Below are 19,970 nucleotides of genomic sequence, written 5' to 3'. Positions count from 1 at the left end.
GATTCCCTACCGTGCCCTTGGCACTAGTTTTGGCACTGGAATCGTATTCATGGTCGCTGTCACTTCCACTTATACTTGGATCACTACCACTGCCACTTTCACTTTCACTTCCACTTCTATCTTCACTGTCACTTTCACTATCACTGTCTTTGCTTGTTGATCCTTTCACTGTGACACTGTTTGCTGTTTTGTTGCTTGCACTGTTTACCTTTGTATCACTGGGGCTGCTACAACTACTGTTGCTATCACTGCTAACACAGAAATTACTACTAAGACTACTGTTGCTGTTATCTACATTGACTTCTGGGGGGTCTTGACTAGGGGATTTAATAACTAATTCATTGTTAAAGAGAGATTCTACAGGGGTCTGGGCACGTTCAGGGGGGGAAACTGTAACCTTATTCTTAGTACTTATGCCCTTAAGGGGTGTGGACACTCTGGAACGAGCCCTATGACAGGCATGGGACATGAAAGAATCACTATTACATACCTCGATTTCCAAAATTTGTAGTGCAGAATCCGTAGAGTTAGCGCCACTGTAGCTCTCGTCATCGAGGAAGGGAATAGGGTGGGGGGTGGGGGGGGGTTGGATGGGTTGTCTTCTGAATCTAAGGGGTCTGGGGGGAGGGTGGGGGAGTCAGGCGGCGGATCGTCTGGCTGGGAGGAGAGAGAATCCTCCTCACAGTCAGCTATGCTGGCGAAATTAACGGGAATTACACTGTACACAAGTTAAAGGGGACACAAATATGAGTAGTATATAGGAGCCTAGTTACACTGTTACGCCTACAGCGAACACGCAAGCGGGAGACTCACCGAGAGTCTCACCTAATAACCTCTGGCTAGCGCAGCGGAGAGGAGAGTGTGTTGGAGTAGTTCGTTCGTAGAGTATTACAGCCAACACTTCTTGTTGGCACGGGCCTTTCCCTTGGTCGGCCCGTAGGCGATCTGAAAAGATATAAGGTGGGTTATCAAAATAAAAGGAAATTTGAAATGGTTTTTAGTGGTAGAGAAAGTTGTGAACAGGGTAAGGATGATGGTATTAGTGATAGAGGGCCATCATTTCACGGATAGTGGTAGTATGAAAATTGGGGTGTAAGGCCTTGAAATGTAGAGAAAAGGATGCAGGTGGGGTTGTCCAACCCTTTACTCCTCTAGGGTCCCTGCGGAGAGATTTTTAGTGGTATGTTAAGCTAAGAAAGTACAGAGGATGATGTGAATAGGGCCTTACGATGAAGGTATGGGATGGAGTGGTGTGAATGTGAGGTCTTTACCTTGGAGGAGGTAATCTTGAAAGCAACTGTGAGTGGGTGTCAAAGCTTTCCACAATTGCCTTTGCCAGTGTGGCCGCAGCTTTCCCGGCCTCTGGTGCGTTGGTGTCTACTAGTAGATCACCTCTCAGCTGTGCTGTTTCCCTGCATTCAAGTAAATAGTGCAGGAGGGCGTGTTGTGGCGTGTCACCGCAGTGATCACATGGTCTTTGGATGTCCTCTCTGATTTCCCAGTTTGCCTTGTAACCCAGCCGGAGTCTGTGTATGCATACAGCCTGTTTCCTTGGGGTGTTTTTGTCTATTGGTGGGGGTTCTAGCTCCGTGGCCCATTTGTACCAAGTGGCAGAGGGAGAGCCATTTTCTGCCCACATGTGTAGATCCTTGATTAGGTTGTCCTTAGGGTGTGTTTTTATTTTGTTTTTGATTTGTTGTAGTGCAGGCTGTATGTGCACCTGTATATTCTGGATGTGTCTGGTGCTTTTGGCTAGCTCATCAGCTTTTTCATTCCCTGGTATCCCTATGTGACTGGGTATCCAGTTGAATGTTACTAGCCTGTTTCTTTCATTGTGCTGATATAGGAGGGATTTGATATCAGCTATCAGGGACTTGTTTTCTTTGTTTTTGTCCTGCTGTAGGGCTTGCATTGAGGATCGTGAATCAGTGTGAATGACTACTGGTCCTTCCTCATTCTCAATGGAGTATCTTAGGGCTTGTTGTATTGCAACAAGCTCTGTCTGCAGGGTGGAGACATTGTTTGATGTCCTCCAGCATGCTGTGAAATTGCAGGAGTGAACTGCAGCTCCCGCTGTTTGTGTTCTTGGATCCACTGTACCATCAGTATAGTAGATCTGTGCTCCTATGGTTTCTGCAGTTTGCATTGCTGCTGTTGCAGCATTTCTGAGTTCCTCTATGGTGCAGTTTTCTTTTGCCCTTGGGAGCTTGGTGTAGCTGAATTTTGCTAGTTGTTTTTTCCATGGTGGAATGTATTGGATACTTTGTGCTGTGTCTGGGTTCAGTTGTAGGAGTATTCCGGCCAGCCCAAGTCTCTTAATGTTGTTGCTGTGATCTTTGCCATAAGAGTTTGGGGTTTGAACTGCAGGATGTTTCTCCAGTTACTCTCTAACCTTTTTTTTGGTGATTGAGTCCCTGTTTGATAGAAACATCTTTGCAACTGTGCTTGCATTTCTCATTGCAATTCTATCTTCGAGGGTCGGTAGCCTGGTTTCCATCCTTAGATTGCACAGTCTTGTCCATAATGGAGCGCCTAGCATGAGCCTCATAGCATTGTTTTGAAATACTTCTACTTCTCCTTTTTGTATGTCTGTTAGCTCAGTGAGGGCTGGGGAGGCATATTCCACAAGTGCTCTGGTACAGGCTTGATAATATTTCATTTGGACATGTTCATTTGCTCCTTCCTTGAGGTTGCACATGTTCCTCATGACTGCCGTTCTGGCATTTGTCCTTTCCTTGAGATATTTTATTTCATATCTAAAGGTAAGTTGTTTGTCTATTATTACTCCCAGGTATGTATATTTGTCCACCCATTCTAGGGGCTCCATTCCTATTGTGAGTGGTTGCAAGGGATTTGGGGCTTTAATTGACATGGCCTTAGTTTTGCCAATGTTTATTTTTAGTCCAAGCTCATTGGACTTGTGGCTGATGGCATTGAGTGCTCTTTGCATTTTCATCGTCCTGACAGCTCCTCTAGCTATCACACATACATCGTCTGCATAGACAAATATGTCTACTCCTTCGGGAAGTTGGAATGAGGCTATATTTTCCATGAGGATGTTGAATAGGAGGGGGCTTAGGATCCCTCCTTGTGGTGTGCCATTTTCCAATTCATGATAGGTAGAAACCACTCCTTGGAATTTGACTCTAGCTTGCCTTCCTAGCACATAGTTCTTTGTCCATGCTAGTAGGTGACCTTTGACTCCTTTTTTGGCCACTGATTGCAGCATTGCTGTTGGGCTTGCTAGTTCAAAGGCTTTCTCAAAGTCTATAAAGACTATTGTTGCCTTGTTTTGGTTTATGCAGCTTAATACTTCAGTAATGCATTCAGAGGTGCCAAGTCCTTCCTGATATGCATATAGCTGCTTGTGTAGGGGGCCGATTTTGTATTTGATTCTGTTTAGGACCATTTTTTCTCCTGTTTTTTCTATACAGGATACTAGGGCTATTAGTCTAGGATTGCTTGGATCCTTTGGCTTAGGGATTGGTTGTGTGTCTTGTTGTCTCCAGGCTTGAGGCCTTGTGTGCTCAAGGTGTGTTTTGTTTAATAACCTCAGGAATGCAGTTTCTCCTGCTGGACCCATGTGCTTGATCATTGTGTAGGTTATCTTGTCGGCCCCTGGTGTAGTATCCTTTCATGCTTTTTGTACTGCTCTTAGTTCCTCAACTGTGTAAGGGGTGTCAGTATCATCCTGCTGTAGGCAGGCTCTGTTGATCTCTTCCCACCTGGCTGGCGCCAGTTGCTCCTGTAGCCTTCTGGTTTCAGGGGAGAGATTAGCTGACAATGTCCTGTTTGCAAAGGTTGTTGCAATTCTTTCTGCCTCCTCTTGTGGGTGTGGGTGTGTGGCAATTGGAGTCTTCTTTTTTTCCGGCTACTTTGTGTAGCCATTTCCATAGCTCAGTTAGAGTTGTGTACCCTGACAGGTTTGAGCATCATTCCATCCATTTTTCAATTCTTATTTCATGGATTCTTTGATTTGTTTCTGTTTTGACTGTTTGCAGTAGTTCTCTGTTTTCTACTGTTGACCTTCTTCTGTATATTTTTGTGACTCTGTTTAGTCTGGTTTTCAAACTCCTGATTTCTGGGAAGTAGTACCAGGAGTCTTTGTATGTATAGTTGCTTCCTGTGGTTTTCAGGGGCATAGCTCTGTTGGCTGCATTGTGAAAGGCATCAACTAGATCTTTTTCTAGCTGATCTATGTCCTCTGAGGGAGTGTAGCTTGCTGCCCATTCCTCTATGGTTGTTTGAAAGCAGACCCAGTCTGCTAGGTCCTGGTTCCATCTTGGTGGGGGTGGTGGGATTGGAGGTAGTTGTTGCAAGTCCAATTCTGTCACTGTGGCAAAGTGATCACTTATCAGGGTTGAGTGTACTTGCCACTTGGTTAGATGTCTAATGGCTGTTGTGGCAAAAGTCAGATCCAGTCTACCACCTCTTATGTGTGTAGGTTGTCCTATGTTTAGGAGGGAGACTCCTTCAAATTCATCCAGGGCGAAAGCTGTGTTCCCCTGAGGGGTTTGTCATTGATGGGGATGATAGTATGGGGTGATGTGCATTAAAATCCCCGCAGATAATTGTTGGTGTTCTTTCTGTGTGAGCAAAGAGTCGAGTTAGTTGTAATTCTCCTGTATCCTCCCTATGTAATTTTCTGTATATGTTGTATATGTCTATTTTTTGATTCAGTAATGTTATTGTTACTGCTAGTGTCTCTATGTTGGTGCCACAGGGAATAGGGTTGTGTAACCTTGTTGTTGGTATGCTAGTTTTAACTAATGTAGCTAGGCCTCTGTCTGTGCCTATCTGTGGTGGTGCGATGTAGGCATTGTAACCAGGGATTTTTAGTTTCTTTCCTGCTGGAAGATTGGTTTCTTGTAGCAGGATGACATCTACATTCTCAGTTTTGCATACTGCAATTAGGGAGGAGATCTTTGATCTAACACCGGCTGAGTTCCAGTTCAGAACTCTTACTCCATGGTGTAGGTTGAAGAGTACTGTCTTGGGTCCCTAGGGGCAAAGGCAACTGCCTTGACCTCGGAGGATGAAGTGAATGAGGTGGATGGGGTGAGAGTGGATGATGGGATGATGGATGGGGTGAGTGGTATGATAGGTGTGGGGACTGAAGTAGAGGATGTGGAAGGTACGGGTGATTGAGGTGATGGAATGGTAGGTGTGGTTGGTGAGGAGTGAGAAGTGATCTCCTGGATAGCAAGAGAGGGGGATTGGGAGGACCTATTCTTGGAGAGCAAGTCATTTAGAACTTGTTTAATGCTGGCTGCAATTGTCTCAGCATTGATTTTTCCAGTCACGGCCTGTGTGACTAGTTCAGTCAGTTTATCCTTTAGGACCGTGGTCTTTATGAAGATGGTCCTGGGCAGTGGTTTTGGTCCTTCAGTTGGAGCCCTGGAGGTAGATCTGGCTCTGGGTTTTGACAATGATCTGGTTCTGGAGTTGGAGTGCCTGCTTAGCTCCTCCTGGGTGTAGAATCTCCTCCTGGGTAGAGGTTTGGGGGCCGCTCATCCTCTTGATGGGTCCCTTTTGTCTTTGGGGAGGGCAGCAATTACCCTTGCTACCCTTTCAAGGCATCCCCAGGCCATTGCTCTATGCCCTTTCTTGCAATTAGAGCACTTCTTTACAGTGGGTATTCCAGCAGCCTTCTTGTCAATGCACTCCTGTGTGGGGTGCTTAAGGCTGCAGACTGCACAGGTTGGGACCTTTGCTTGGCATTGGTCCTTGTGATGCCCAAACTTCTGGCAGTTGTAGCATCTGAGGGGATCAGGGTAATACTTGTTGACCCTGAAGCTGCCGAAGATGCCTAGATCAACTCTTTGTGGGTGTGGACCCTTAAATGTTACTAGTATGGCTTTGGTAAGGAAGCCTGCCTTGTTCCGCATGCGTTCTGCTGCAGTGATGTTAGGTAATTTTAATAGGTGGCTTTCCATCATGTCAGTTGGGTAGCCAACCACAACTGCTTTTTTTAATTTTTCCTTCTCTTTAAGCTCTAGTAGCCTAATGTCTGAGGTGCTCCGTAGGGTTATCAGGGCTCTTGTGTCCCTGGTGGATATGGTCCACTGTCCTTGCCTGTTTGGATCGGCAATCATTTGTATATTTTTATGTTTATTTTCAAAGGCAGCAATAGCCTTGAAGGCCTCTGATGGGTTTCCAGCTAAGACCCTGAAGAAATAGGTCTTATTCTCTCTAGCTGGCTGGTTGTTGCTTCCTACGGTGAGGTTCCCTTGCTGGGTAGGCACATCATTCCTTGGTTGGTTCCTTCTAGGAAGTTTCTTCTTTCTCCTTACTTCCTGCCAAGGTAGGTTTCCTTCTCCATCAGAGTTGTCAATATTTGTCCTTTTGCGGTTTGTTTGGTCCTGGTCCTGGTCCATCCGTTCTCGCTCCACGCGTTCACGTTCCATCCGTTCTCGTTCCTTGTTCATCCGTTCCTGTTCGGCTTCCATTTCCAGTTCCGTTAGACAGGGTTGCAGGTCAGGGTTTATCTCTATTTCACCAGAGCCCAGGGCTTCTAGCACGATTTCATATAGTTCATTTACTAATCTTCAAGATAAGTCCTTGATTTGAAGAAGGGTGTGTAGATCATCAAAGATCATACAGAAAGACAGACAGTGTGCCTGGTGGGGTTGTCCAACCCTTTAAGCCCTAAGGCCCCAAGCAAAGTTATAGTGGAAGTCGTAAAAAGTGAAATAAAGAATCTGGAATTAAAACAATTTTGTTAGTTATATGGGTAAAACACTGACTATCCTATTGTTATCAGAGCAGTGCTGAAACTGGCTCTTTTTAGCTGTTTACTACCCTGCACAAATAGCTGTTGGGGAGCCTTCTTACTGCGTTCACGCACTAAGACGGCCCAGCAGTCTACTCCTGCAGGTAGGGAGGTTTAGGAATAAAAATACACACAGGAAAATCCTAAAATTTTATTTGTGCTAATTCCTATCTCTATCTGAGAGCTGGCTTATTTCGCCAGTTACCAAAGATCTAAACTATTTTCTAACCTCTAACAACTTGGCTTATAGGCGCCAAGCCTAACAGCCCTATGCCACTTGCCACAGACGGCGAAAGTGGGAGATTTTGACCCTTTGGCCCTGCTTCAACTGGAGTTTTAAGACCGCATGGGCTACCAGATTTTCCACAGGAGGATCTGTTGGTTAAGGAAGGTTATGTAGGGAGAGGCAAAGCTTATTCTGGGTAGTCAATATTGATTCCCTTATATCAGGGGGCTGATTACAGCCTATTCAGGGGCAAGGCCCTTGTCAATGCAGCAGTCTACAGCAGCTAAATCGCCGAAAAAATGGTGAAAATCGGCGACGAATTCGGCGAAAATCGTCGAAAAACGTCGGCAAAATCGGCGATTTGGGCGGCGGCGGTGGTGGCGGCGGTCTTCACAGCAGCTGAGAAACAGCTGGGTGAAGAGGCAGCAGCAGGCAGCAGCAGGTAGCAGCAGGGAGAAGGCAGGCAGTAGTCAGCAGTCCAGGCAGCAGCAGCAGGTCCTCTCTCAGTGGGAGCTGAGTGAGAACTGTGTGTTGGACAGACAGACAGGATTAGGATAGGGAAGTGGGGAATAGGGGATAAGGATAAGGAAGAGTACCCCTGGATACAATCCAGTTTATAGCCCGAGGGCAGGTACTCGGGAGGGGTAGGAGGAAGAAAAAGTGAGAAAAAGAAGTATAGGAGGAGAGGAAAAGAGAGGGGCAGACCCTCTTGCAATGTTAGGTAATAAGGTAGAGTGGATAGAGGAGGAAAGGAAAGGTTTTTTGGTTCACGCATCTAGCCCTGTTGCAATAATGATGTTAAATTTTAGATGACCCCCTTTGCAGGCAAAAATTATATGATGGCAGATTATGGGTTATGAATGTGAAATTAGTGAATTTAATTGACTTATTGATCAATGATGGTTAAGGATTTGAATTAACCGGTGGAGATATATCTCGGCCGGGGTGGATCACAATTGATTTTGGGATCTAGTCTCCTCCACCAGTTGTGATCCCGAGTATGTCCGTTGGAAAGAGTCCTTGTAATTGCGTAAAGGTCGTCATCGTCAGTGGCTAGTTTGTCCCAGGTTTTTTGGCTAAGCCTGTGAAACCTAACATTGAGGGGTTCCAACTTGGAAAGTTGATGGAGATCAAATATTCTGTTAAAATAGGGAGGCACCTCCTTATAGGCTCGCCTCAGAGCTTTGTTTTGAACGGCTTGCATTTTACTCAATGAAGTCTTACTGATATTGCTAAATATTACGGTAGGGTATTCTAGTTGTGGTCTTACTAGGGATTTATAGAGCCTCAGTTGTGTTTTAGTGGATAACCCCTTGAATCTTTTTAGCCTATTGTCAGTCACTTTGGAAATGTTAATTCTTGCTTTAACATGGGAAAGCAAGCCAGACCGTTTGAATGTACACCCAAGTATTCTTGCATTATTTGTGTATGGGATACGAATGTTATCTATGATTATAGGAGGAGGATTGTTGACCGTTATTGACAATAATTGGAATTTGTTAATATTTGTAGTTATTTTCCATTTCCTTTCGTAATTATTGATTTTTGTTAATTCACGGACTGTCTTTCTCTGTAAATAAAATTTATTTTTATTAGGATGGGTTATCACTTGGGTGTGATCGTCGGCAAATATGATCTGAAGACAGCCTTCTGCAGATGGAGGAGTGTCCTTAATATAGAAGTTATATAGAGTGGGGGAGAGAACACTACCCTGAGGAACTCCTGAGAGCAGTTTGAACTCTGGCCCTATATAATCTTTAATTTTGATCATGGCAACCCGGTCATCTAAAAAGTTGCACAGCAGTCTGGTTAAAATATCTGGCAATTGTGCTTCTAAAAGTTTGTATTTTAAGCCCTCATGCCAGACCTTGTCAAAGGCTCTGCTTACATCTCGTGAAATTAAGTTACATCCACACCCTAAACTTTTCTTAACTGCTATGAATTCGTACAACCTGGCTAATGCTAGTTGGGTCCCCTTGCCATGAGTGAACCCATACTGATTCTTGTTTACAAGCAAATTATCATCCAAGAACTCCTCGAACCTTACTTTTATTATCTTTTCAAATATTTTTCCCGGGGACTCTAATAGGGATATTGGTCTATAATTCGAAACTGAGGTTAGGTCTTTACCCTTTTTCCCTATAAAGGGAAGTACAGCTCTCTTGAAAAAGTTTGGCCAGTAGCCCATGCTTAGGGACTCATTTAAGATATGACAAAGAAAGGAGAGCATTGAATTGGGAAGATTTTTTAGTATAGTTTTATTGACTTTTGATTGGCCAGGAGCTTTGTTTTGAAACTGATTAATGATATTAATAATATCCTGGAGTTGGATAGGTTTCAAGAAGGAGTCGTCCTCGTCAAGCCTCCCAAGATCTACCAAATCGTGAGGGATTATGCGATCAGCATGATCATGGATTGCCGCCATGACATGTTGCTCGTGTTGCTGATCAAACCTGCGATTTTCTACTGGGTCAATCCTAAAGATGTTTGACCAGAAATCCCTGAAAACTATCTCTTGATCCCGAGGAGTATAAACCTTCTCATTGTTGTTGATGATGTAGGCTGCGGGATCCGAGGACGAACCTAAAAGATTCCTAACCATTCTCCAGAATTTACCTGGGTCTTTGTAGGAGACCTCACACTTGTTCAAAAGAGTGTCCCAGTTTGAATTAATAAGTTCTACAGATTCGATTTTGATTCGTTCTTGGATGTCATGGATATATTCTAAGATATGTCTTGATGGGCCCTGAATATTAATTTGATCTATGGCCTGTTTGTATCGGAATTGTAGCAGTTTGAGGAGGTCAGTTTCCTTGGTGTAGGGTAGGATTCTGTGGGTTTTGATGGGGATATACTGCTCTGAAGCTTCCTTTATCAACCTATACCAGAAAGCTAGTTTGTCATCAATATAGGTTTTATCTTTCAGGACATTGTTCGGTTCGTCATAGTTCGAGAGAGTCATCGAGTGAGTCTTTGAAACGTTCCCAGTCAGCATTATTGATGTCAAGTGTTGGACTAGTAGGTACCAAAATGGGTCTCACAGTAAGTTTTAAAACTAAGGGAGTATGGTCGGAAGTGGTTAGAGGGCCTTGAGTGAGTGAATAATTAAAAATGTGCAGTCTATTAGAAAGGAGAATGTCTGGCTTGCCCGAGGTTCTCCTGTGAAAGTATGTGTCAAAATCTGGTCCTAGGAATCTTATAAGGTTCCTATTCAATAGGACGTTTATAAGATTCCCTACTGGGTTAGTACTGTTGTGGCCAAGGGCCGTGTGAGCTGCGTTGAGATCAGCCAGCAGGTAGACTGGGATATTGCGTCTCATCAATGAGAGTATATCCTGTTGTGGGAAAATTGGGTTTCTGGGGGGTAGGTAGGTGGTTGCCACTACCACCGGTCCACGTACCGTTTGCAGTTCAACTGCTAAAAGGTCATGGTTGAAACCGTCTATTAACTTGACTGTAATATCCCGTCTGACCGCTATAGCTATCCCAGCGCTCTGTTCTCCAGAGATATTGCTTTGGAAAACATTATAGTTCCAGATTTTGATGCGAGAGGAATTCGGGATGCCTGTGGAATTGAGAAGGATGAGATGTGGGGAGAGAGAGGAATAAATATCAATAAGTTCCCTGCTACGAAGGAAAGTCCACTTCAAGACATTGTGTTGGAGTACTATGAGAGTGTCCATTAGGGTAACCGTCTTTTACTTATGTCGTAGAAACCGGAGTCCAACCTCCTGAATCTGTCGTTGTTCAACCTAGTGAGTCTTGAGACATACTTATCCAGTTGTATTGAGCCACTGTTTATTAGTCCAATTACTGTGTCGTTATCTAATTTTTCTGTGTATAGGTATTTGAGGGTCTGTGATTCGAAGATCATTTTCTTTAAGGATTCATGGGTAGCTGATGTGGGGGTTGTGGTGTTGATCGGTGAATATAGCCTGAAACCAATTTTAGTTACCTTAGTTTGATTAATGAGGGGGAGGGGAGGGAGGGTGGTGGCTCCTTGTGATTCTTCGACATGAACTTGAACAACTGCTGAGGTTGAGGGTAGGGGCTGCTTTTTAGCTGGATTGATGAGTGCTGAGATGTCAGTATCAGAGTCACTGAGAACTCTTTTTCTGCTGAGATCCTCTGTCTCCATGTCATCGGTATTAGTGAGAGACTGTGGGTGGTCAGAGTCAGTCTGGGGTCCTGGTTGAGCCTGAGGGGGAGTGGAGTCAGTCTGGGGTCCTGATCTTAAGAGGTTCGAGACTTTGCTAGCCAATTTAATGGCCTCAGTGGGGATCTTGACTAGTGGCAGGCCATTAGCTTTGTAAAAAGCATCTACCATAGACTGATAGGTGCCAGGTTCAACAGCCTCACTGAGATTGGCCATTATTATGGCTGTGTTCATAACTGTAATTTGCTGTAGTGATAGGGAGTTCTGTACTGGGAGGGCAGAGTTAGCAGTAGAGTTATTTGCCTTAGGGGCTGTGGCCTGGGCGAAGGATATGGTTGGAGTCGTCAGAGTGTGTTGAGTCCTTAAGATTTTGGCTTGTTCCTTAACCATAGTCTTTCTGGTAGGGCATCTTGCAGCCATTGTTGGGTGGTCACCACTGCAAGTAATGCACTTATGGTTGCTACCATTAGGGCACTCCGTCCAGCAGTGATCCACAGAGGCGCAGACTGAGCAAATCTTGTAAGTATCTGGCTTAGGGCAATCTTTCTTGACATGGTCGTATTTATAGCATCTCATACACTGGGGTAATGTAACGTGAACTTCCTGTCTCAAGAATTTGGGGGGAAAGGACTGTCCGGAAATGAGAAGTCCCTTAACCAGGCAGTCTCTCACCATCTGTACAGTGTCCATTTTAATCTTGAAAGTGGAGTGGGTGTTAGGCAATTTGATCACTTCAGAGACTTTTACATTATTCCGTGTTTCGATGTCATGCTTAAGGTCGTCAGCAGATTGGGTGTAAATAGGGGCGTCGGCCTGAGTGACCACTAGGGTCCTCTGGGCATTCAGGTGAGGGGGGTCGAGAATTTCAAAGTTCCTGCGCAGGAAAATTTCCTTTACTTTAGGGTTGATCAGTTTTTCAATATTAGATTCGTCAGCAATAGCATAGAAACATTTGTTAGATGTTTCTAATTTATGAATGTAGAGGGAATTTTCCTGCAACAAACGCCATATTTCCAGGCGGCGGGACTCACTGTCAGTGCCCTGACTAGTGTCCTTTATCTTCACTTTACCCATCGTGAAGATATGAGAGATAAGACATTAATTACCTACATTGAGAATGAAAATGAAAACAAAAAAATTTTTTCTCGTAAAACCTTAAGTGTTCTTATGGGGGAAATTAGCGAAAGAAACTCTACGGGATTTCACGTAAACTTACGGGACTCGATATTTTAACTTTTAATAATGTTGCAATGACTGGAGGCGAGATTTAACTCTATTAATGGATGCAAAACATTCAAGTCCCTAAGGGAACTATAAAAAGATCAAGTTTAAATTTGAATTGAGGGCGCAAGAACCAAAAAACTAATGAATAATAATAATAGAAAAACAGGTATTAGTAACACTTTATAGAAGGCAGTGTTTTATGGCTAACAAACTATTCTATGTAGGCACTACAAGGGAGTAGGAGCCTAGACGTGGCAGCAATACCCAGTGTCCCCAGAGAGTTTTAAGACCACAACGGCAACTCCGGGGATAAAGGGCTACTGATGGTTAGTAGAGTTACAAGAGAGAGAGAGAGTAATAATAATAATAATAATAATAATAATAATACTTTATTTCCAAATAAATCCATTGGGTATTATACATTATTTATAAAGCAATATACAGAATAGTGATTACTGATATTGTGATTACATTAAAATCTAACATTTACATGAGAGATGTTTCCATATAAATCTTTAGACATTTGGTCCACTACTTGCATTAGTATGACTTTAAAGTAGAGATAAAATAACTTAAAATGGTAAAACTCATTAAAATTCTATACTGTGTGCAAAATTACAGTAGACCCCATAAAACATTAAAAACTGATATTCACAAGTACATTAAAACCAATCCACAAATATGTAACTAAAATCTTGTAGAAAACATATATTTCCTGAGATTTGCTTTAAAAGTGTGTATATTCGATGTTGTTTTCAATGACTGAGGTAGGGTATTCCACATCGTTGGTCCTCGTACCGTAAAGCATCTACTTCCCAAGTCTATGTTAGTTCTCGGTATATAAAGGTCATTATTCTGTCTCGTTCATCTGTCCCTCCCAGCTCCAACTGTTAAAAACGTAAAAAGCCAAGTCGGTATTAAACTTCGCACAACTTTAAAAACTCCCACACAAATCTCGATTTTAATTCTCCTTTCAACATTTAACCATACTAATTTATCTAAAATTGGCGATGCATGATCATATTTTTTGGCCCTACCATCAACTACTTTTGCCGCAAAGTTTTGTACTTTTTGAACCCGTTGTAATTGTTGTTTAGTAGTACTTCCCCAAATCTTTAAACAATAATTTATTATGCTCAGTGCAAGAGACTGAACTACCATCGCCCTCATGTCAATATCTAGTCTGTCTTTAATTCTGTTTAAATATATTAAGGTTCCATTTACTTTTCTACATATTTCAGATACGTGCACATCAAAAAGCATATATTGGTCAAAATGAATGCCCAGATTTTTTACGTGTACACTTCTTTCAATTTGATGGCCGTTAAAGTTTAGAACGGTATCTAATGGGATTTGTGATATATATTGCCTTGTACCAATGAATAGGAATTTAGTTTTTGATTAATTTACATTTAAACCATTTAATTGAAAATATCGCAGTCCTGCTTCTAATATAGCTTCTGCCTTTGTGATAAGAGTGGGTATATCATTTATACTACCTGCAATTAAAAATTGACTATCGTCTGCATATTGTACGAGAAGATAGTCTTCTAAAAATTTTGCCATATATTTGAAATAGTCCTGTATGAAATCAGCCATATCATTGATGTGAATAAGAAAAAGCACGGGGCCTAAAATAGAGCCCTGGGGAACTCCAAAATGTACTTGCTTACGAGAAGAGATAGTATTATCTAGTCTGACTATTTGAAAACGATTTTGTAAATAGTTACTAAACCAAAAAGAATCTATTTTCATTTTCCTACACTTATTTAACAAAATATCGTGGCTAACGCTATCAAATGCCTTTGAAAGATCTAACAATATAAGTAAGTTTACCTTTTGCTGGTCAATATTTTTATAAATCCTTTCCGATAGCTTAAGTAATGCCATTTCAGTAGACAGATGAGGTCTAAATCTATATTGCGTAGAGGACAATAATTTATTTTGTTCAAGATATTCAAGTAATTGATTTGTTACTATTTTCTCTAATACTTTTGACAAAATAGGAAGAAGAGATATAGGTCGGTAGTTTTCAACGTTTTCTGGGTCGCCACTCTTGTAAAATGGTACAACGTGTGGCAGCTTCCATCTATCGGGGTAAACACCAGTTATTATTGAGGTATTGATTATTATTGTTAAATAAAAGGCTATTACAGGTAAGGCATCTCGAATGAAACGAAGGGGGTATTCCATCTGATCCTACTGAATTTGTGTCATTTAAATTCTTTACTGTGCGAATAACTGTATTAACATCAACTGGCTGAGGTCTAAAAAAGCTAATCATATCTTCAGTTGATTCGTTATTTACCGGTATCTGGTTTCTGTCACTATCGTGAAAATTCTCTTGTAATTTTTCATAAGCCGTCTTTCCAACGTTTGAAAAGTATTCATTAAATTCTTCAGCCTTTTCTATTTTATTGTCACAATTGAATATATGGTTATTGACATATGGGTTTGGAATCATTTCATGAACAATATTCCATTTACTACGTATATTTCCTTGACAATTACTGAATTTGTCTTTAAAATGTTTCGTTTTGTTTGTCTTAACTAGTACCTGTGCACGTTTCTTTTCATCTTTATACTGACGTCTTAATGTTTCGTTCATTCTATCCAACTTGTACCCTTTTTGAAGGGCATCTCTAACTCGCATCGCTTCTTTAACATCGCTACTTATCCAGGGAGCTGGGGGCCGGGTAAATTTTCTAGTTACATATGGAGCACATTCATTTAGACTATCAATGAGAGTTCTGCTAAAAGTATCCTCTTGGGTTTCTACACAGTCTGTTTCCATTAAGAGGTTATAGACGGGACTCTTATTCAGCAAGTTGTCACGAAAAATGTTTGGGTCATAATTTACCAGATTACGGTATGTCTTTACAATTGGGAGTTTTTTTGGTTTAGAAATGTTAATTTTAGCTGTAATCATCTCATGGTCGGCAATTAAGCTAGAAATCACACAGGCATCTGAAACCATTTGTAGTCTGTTCGTAATTACAACGTCTAGTAATGTAGCAGAAGTGTCTGTTATCCTTGTCGGTTCCTTTATTAATTGGTGAAGGTTTAACTGATACAAAATTTTACTTAATCTATTATTGGGAACAAAAAGGTCGTCATTTAAATCCCCAAGAATAAAAACAGGCTTCTTACGTAAAGGTATTTTTAATATATTCAAATGAAGAGGAAAGTGCTTTCGGATGTCGATATACACATCCTGCAATAAATGACGGTAGCTTTTTTTGTTGTACAGCAATCCATATATCTTCTACTCCTTCTACTTTATCATTACTATTTCTAATGTTTGTTACTTTTAAATCATTTCGCACATAAATACATGATCCCCCACCTCTTCCATGATCACAACGATAAATAGTAAAGTCAGATATGTGAACAAATTTGTCCTGTAGAGTAGGCTCCAACCAGGTTTCACTTACACATAAAATGTCAATATTTCTTTCTTGTATTAATAATTCTACTTCGTCGATGTGTGACAACAGAGACTGAGCGTTTAGATGCTAGATAGTTAAAAGATTCCATGGAGCCATTTCTATGTTCGTTGTATCCACGCAGATTTTTGCGGCGCGCTCTTCTTGGCCGTTATCCTATAGAGCCTGGCGGCGACAAAGACGCTGCTTGTGACCAAATCCGTGGCAGAGGTTACATCGGATTCTGTGGTCGTAGCGACAAGACGATTGATGGTGATTGAATTCGCCACAATTATAGCATCCAGGGCGTATGTTGTCTTGATTCTGGTTAGGTCTGTCTCTTTTCATATTGTCATATCTTCGATTTCTTCGGTCGTTATTATGGTTCTGTTGTCTTCTAGATGGATTTTGTCTTCCGTCAAAGTGATATGCATTTACTGACTTCCAATCATTACTTAATGGCTGATAAGGTTTTTTATTGTTTTGATGATTTTCCGGATTTTTAAGGAGCCATTCATTTGATCTTTTAACATTTTTCCAGTCGTTGCATAAATTGAATTGATTACACTGTCGATGTAGAGAGAGAGAGAGAGAGAGAGAGAGAGAGAGAGAGAGAGAGAGAGATAGCGTACGGGGAGGAGAAGGTTGGGTGGGTAGGGGGGAGTAAGGATGAGGATAGGATTGGGAGGCGGGGCTTCGTCGGTCCGAGCCATCAGCCGAATCTCTGCTGCTACGTGACTGCTGACTGCTGAGAGAGAGAGAGCTGGGAGACGACTGGTTGGTGTCCAGTGCGCGAATCGTGTGCTGTGTGTTGGAGTAAGTAAGTAAGTAAGTAAATAGATTGTCCAGCCTTACTGCTGGACACGGGCTTTATGCGTTGGCAGCCCGTCAGGGGAGGTTTTTGTGTGTTTGGGTCGAGGACCTTTATTATTTGGAACACACTGAGTTGGTTGAGGTTTTTTATTTTTCCTGCATCTAGTTGTCGATCGCGGTAGGCAGCCCCTGGAGGATCCGTCCTGCTCGGCAGTGGGGCCCTTGGCAATATGCCGGCCAACCCGGGTTTGACAGGCTGCTCTGCACCTAGAGCTTGGCCTGCCAATAGAGGTCCTGTGAAGCAGGCCTGAGTGTCAATTTTTCTTATATAATCCCGTTTAAAGCCGAGGGACGGAAGGAAGGGGCTGCGTCTTCTTGGAGGCAAAGTAGGGTTTGGAGTGGGTTCTGCTTTTTCGTATCCTCAGGAAATCAGGAGGGGACATGCCCCTGGAGCCACGAAAGGAAATAGTTTTAGTTGTAGGGAAAGTGGTATAGTAGCAAGTCCCATGGGAGTAGTAGGTCATGGGAAGGAGATGATAGAACTTGAGTGGGAGGCAGAAGTTGTGAGGGCGTAAAGTATCCCTGGAAATCTGGATGAGTAGGAGGGACAGTTTAGATAGTAGTGAGTCCCATGTGAGGTGAGGGTCATGGGAAGGAGTAAAAAGTCATTTAGTGGTAGATAGGAAGGTGGGGATGAAAATTTTTTTTTTTTTTTTTTTTTTTTTTTTTTTTTTTTTTTTTTTTTTTTTTTTTTTTTTTTTTCTTAACCTAGTGCATCACCTTGGTGGTGGGTATGAAACGAGGAAAGCCTGGTGCTGTGGTAGGTCACCCAGCACATGCTTTGCCATTGCTTCAGCCGTCATCGGATGAAGGGTGGTTGTGGATTGTCGGAGTACTGTAGTGCTTGGGCAGGTGAGAGGATAGTGTTCCAGTGGATCTTCTCCAGTCAGATTTTCACAGTGCTTACATGGCCTTTCTTCGTTGTCGATCCTCTGCCAGTTACAAAGGTACCCCAGCCTGAGCCGGTAGATTATGGTGGCTAGGCCCCGTTCGGTGCTCCTTGTGATATCATGGGGGTCCATGCCTGTCATGTTTGTATACCACCTGGCCGACATGGAGCCCCCTCTGGCAGCGTCTAGCACCTCCAACTTAATTCTGGAAAGACATGTGTGAGAGATTAATTTTTTCAGTTGACTGATTGACTTACTGAGCCTCACTCCGATGGTTGCACAGCTGAGTGTGGTCTTTGCCAGCCTGTCCGCTTCCTCGTTCCCGTGGATGCCCACATGGCTCGGAATCCAGTTCAGAGTGACTTTGCGGCCCCCCTGAACATGGATTTGGGCTGTTGCCTTAATAGTGGTGATCAGAAGCACATTTTCAGGTATTCGATCCTTTAGTATGGCCTGTATTGCTCCCCTGGAATCAGTGTGCACTGTAGTGTCCCCTTGTCTGCTCAAAGAGTTTGCCAGGGCCTTGGCTATTGCAACCAGTTCGGTTTGGAGTGTTGATGCGTGGTCCAAGACCCTCCAGCTGGCCACGTAGTTGGCTGAGAAAACTGCCGCGGCCGTCGCTGGGATGTCCCGGTCCACCGAACCATCTGTAAAGTAAATGTTTGTGGCGTTAGTTTTATTGATTGCATGCATGGCTGCATGCAACATCTCCTGAGGGGAGCAAAGGGCTTTGGATGTGGGGAGGATAGTGAAATTTACATTTATTGGGTCTTGAGTCCATGGGGCTGGGGGGTTAAATAGAATATGGTTGTTATCTGGTCGCATAGCCGAGACTTCCTGTTGCACGTTGACTCTCCTGATGGCCTGGAGAAGGCGGCCCACATAGGTGGGGGGAGGGTCTAGGTCTTCATGGAGGTTAATTAAGCCTTGGATTTTGTTATTTAGGGGGCAGCGTCTGTCTGCCCTTATGGTTTTGATTACAATGGTTGATAGCTTTAAGTCTATTCTGTCCGCCAAGGGCATGAGGCCGGTCTCGGCCCGCAGCAGCTGAAGTCTTGTCCACATGGGGGCCCCCGTTATGAGCCTCATACTGTTGTTTTGTATGACCTCTAGGGAGGCCAACAGTCCTGAGGGGAGGCTCGTAAGTACGGGGGCCGCATACTCAACTTGTGAGACAATAGCTTGCACATGAAACTTCTTCAGCAGTATGTGTGATGTACCCTTGCTCAGGGTGGCCAGTCTTTTCATGGCTGAGAACCGAGACGTAACCGCATGCCTGAGACGTTTAACCTGGCTAGTTGGGTTAAGGAATTTGTTTATTATTACCCCTAAGTATTTGTAGTTTACTACCCATTCTATGGGGGTGTTGTTGAGGATGAGGTTTGGAGGGTCATAGTCGTGTTTAATGGCAATGGCTTTAGTTTTGGATGAGTTTATTTTGAGACCTAGTTCCCTGCACCCCCCACTTATTGTGTCAAGGGCTCTCTGCATGGCTCTCACTTTATTTTGGACAGTGTGGGGGCATATTATGCAGACATCATCAGCATAAATAAACATTTCTATGCCCCCCGGGAGTTCAAGCGCCAGTAGATTCTCCATCAGGATATTATATAAGAAAGGACTCAGGATCCCTCCTTGGGGTGTGCCGTTTTCCAGGGGAAGGAAGGGGGAGGAGGCCCCTTGGAAGCTTACTCTGGCTTCCCTATTTTTGAGATATTGTTCGACCCAGGATAAGAGATGTCCCCTGACTCTCTTTACGACCAGGGAGAAAAGTATAGTGTTCGCACTGGCCAGTTCAAAGGCTTTTTCTAGGTCTATGAAGACCACCAGGGCTTTTTTGTTGTTTATGGTTGCCATGGCATCGACGATACATTCATGAGCACCTATGCCCTCCGTGAAACCATACAGTCGAGGGTGCAGACGTCCGACTTTCCATTTGAGCCGGGTGAGGACCATCCTTTCTGCAACCTTTTCTCTACAGCTTATGAGGGCGATAGGCCTATACGCATTTTCTTCTTGGGGCTTCGGGATGGGATGTATATTTTGCTGGTTCCAGGTTTGGGGCCTGCATCTATCAACATAGGTTTTGTTGATAATATGTAGGTAGATCCCCTTAGCTGGATTTCCCATGTTCCTTAGCATGCTGTATGTTATACCGTCGATGCCAGGGGCGGTGTTTTTTGTTTTGGCCAGTGCCTTGTCTAGCTCCACCCTCGTGAAAGGGGTGTCCGAGTCATCTACCATCCCACAGGCAGCATTAATCATAGGGACTCGGATGGGGAGGAGTGCCTCCTGTCTCTGCCTGGTTGTCAGGGGGAGGTTATTAGATTTGGCACGGTCCGCAAACCCTTGTGCCAGCCTGAGTGCTTCCGCTGGAGGATCTGGGTGAGCAGTTTGATTAGAG

General features: G+C 43.2%; 2 protein-coding genes across 2 annotated transcripts; both read right to left on the bottom strand.

The window, feature by feature from the left end:
* Positions 1-10: 10 nt before the first annotated feature.
* On the bottom strand, positions 11-469 carry LOC137635443 (uncharacterized; the record flags this gene model as incomplete). Its single annotated transcript, XM_068367912.1, has 1 exon — positions 11-469. A coding segment is annotated over exon 1 (459 nt), but the record flags the coding sequence as incomplete, so codon positions are not given.
* A 168-nt stretch (positions 470-637) lies between these two features.
* On the bottom strand, positions 638-3,595 carry LOC137635442 (uncharacterized). The gene is made up of 2 exons (XM_068367911.1): positions 2,887-3,595; positions 638-2,334 (listed from the first exon to the last, which is right to left on the bottom strand). The coding sequence occupies exons 1-2, from the start codon at positions 3,593-3,595 to the stop codon at positions 1,268-1,270; spliced, it is 1,776 nt and encodes a 591-aa protein (XP_068224012.1). The 3' UTR covers positions 638-1,267.
* Positions 3,596-19,970: the final 16,375 nt, after the last annotated feature.

Source organism: Palaemon carinicauda, unplaced genomic scaffold (genome assembly GCF_036898095.1).
Source record: "Palaemon carinicauda isolate YSFRI2023 unplaced genomic scaffold, ASM3689809v2 scaffold125, whole genome shotgun sequence".
NCBI classification, from domain to species: Eukaryota; Metazoa; Arthropoda; class Malacostraca; order Decapoda; family Palaemonidae; genus Palaemon; species Palaemon carinicauda.
This window is presented reverse-complemented; position numbering and strand designations above follow the sequence as displayed.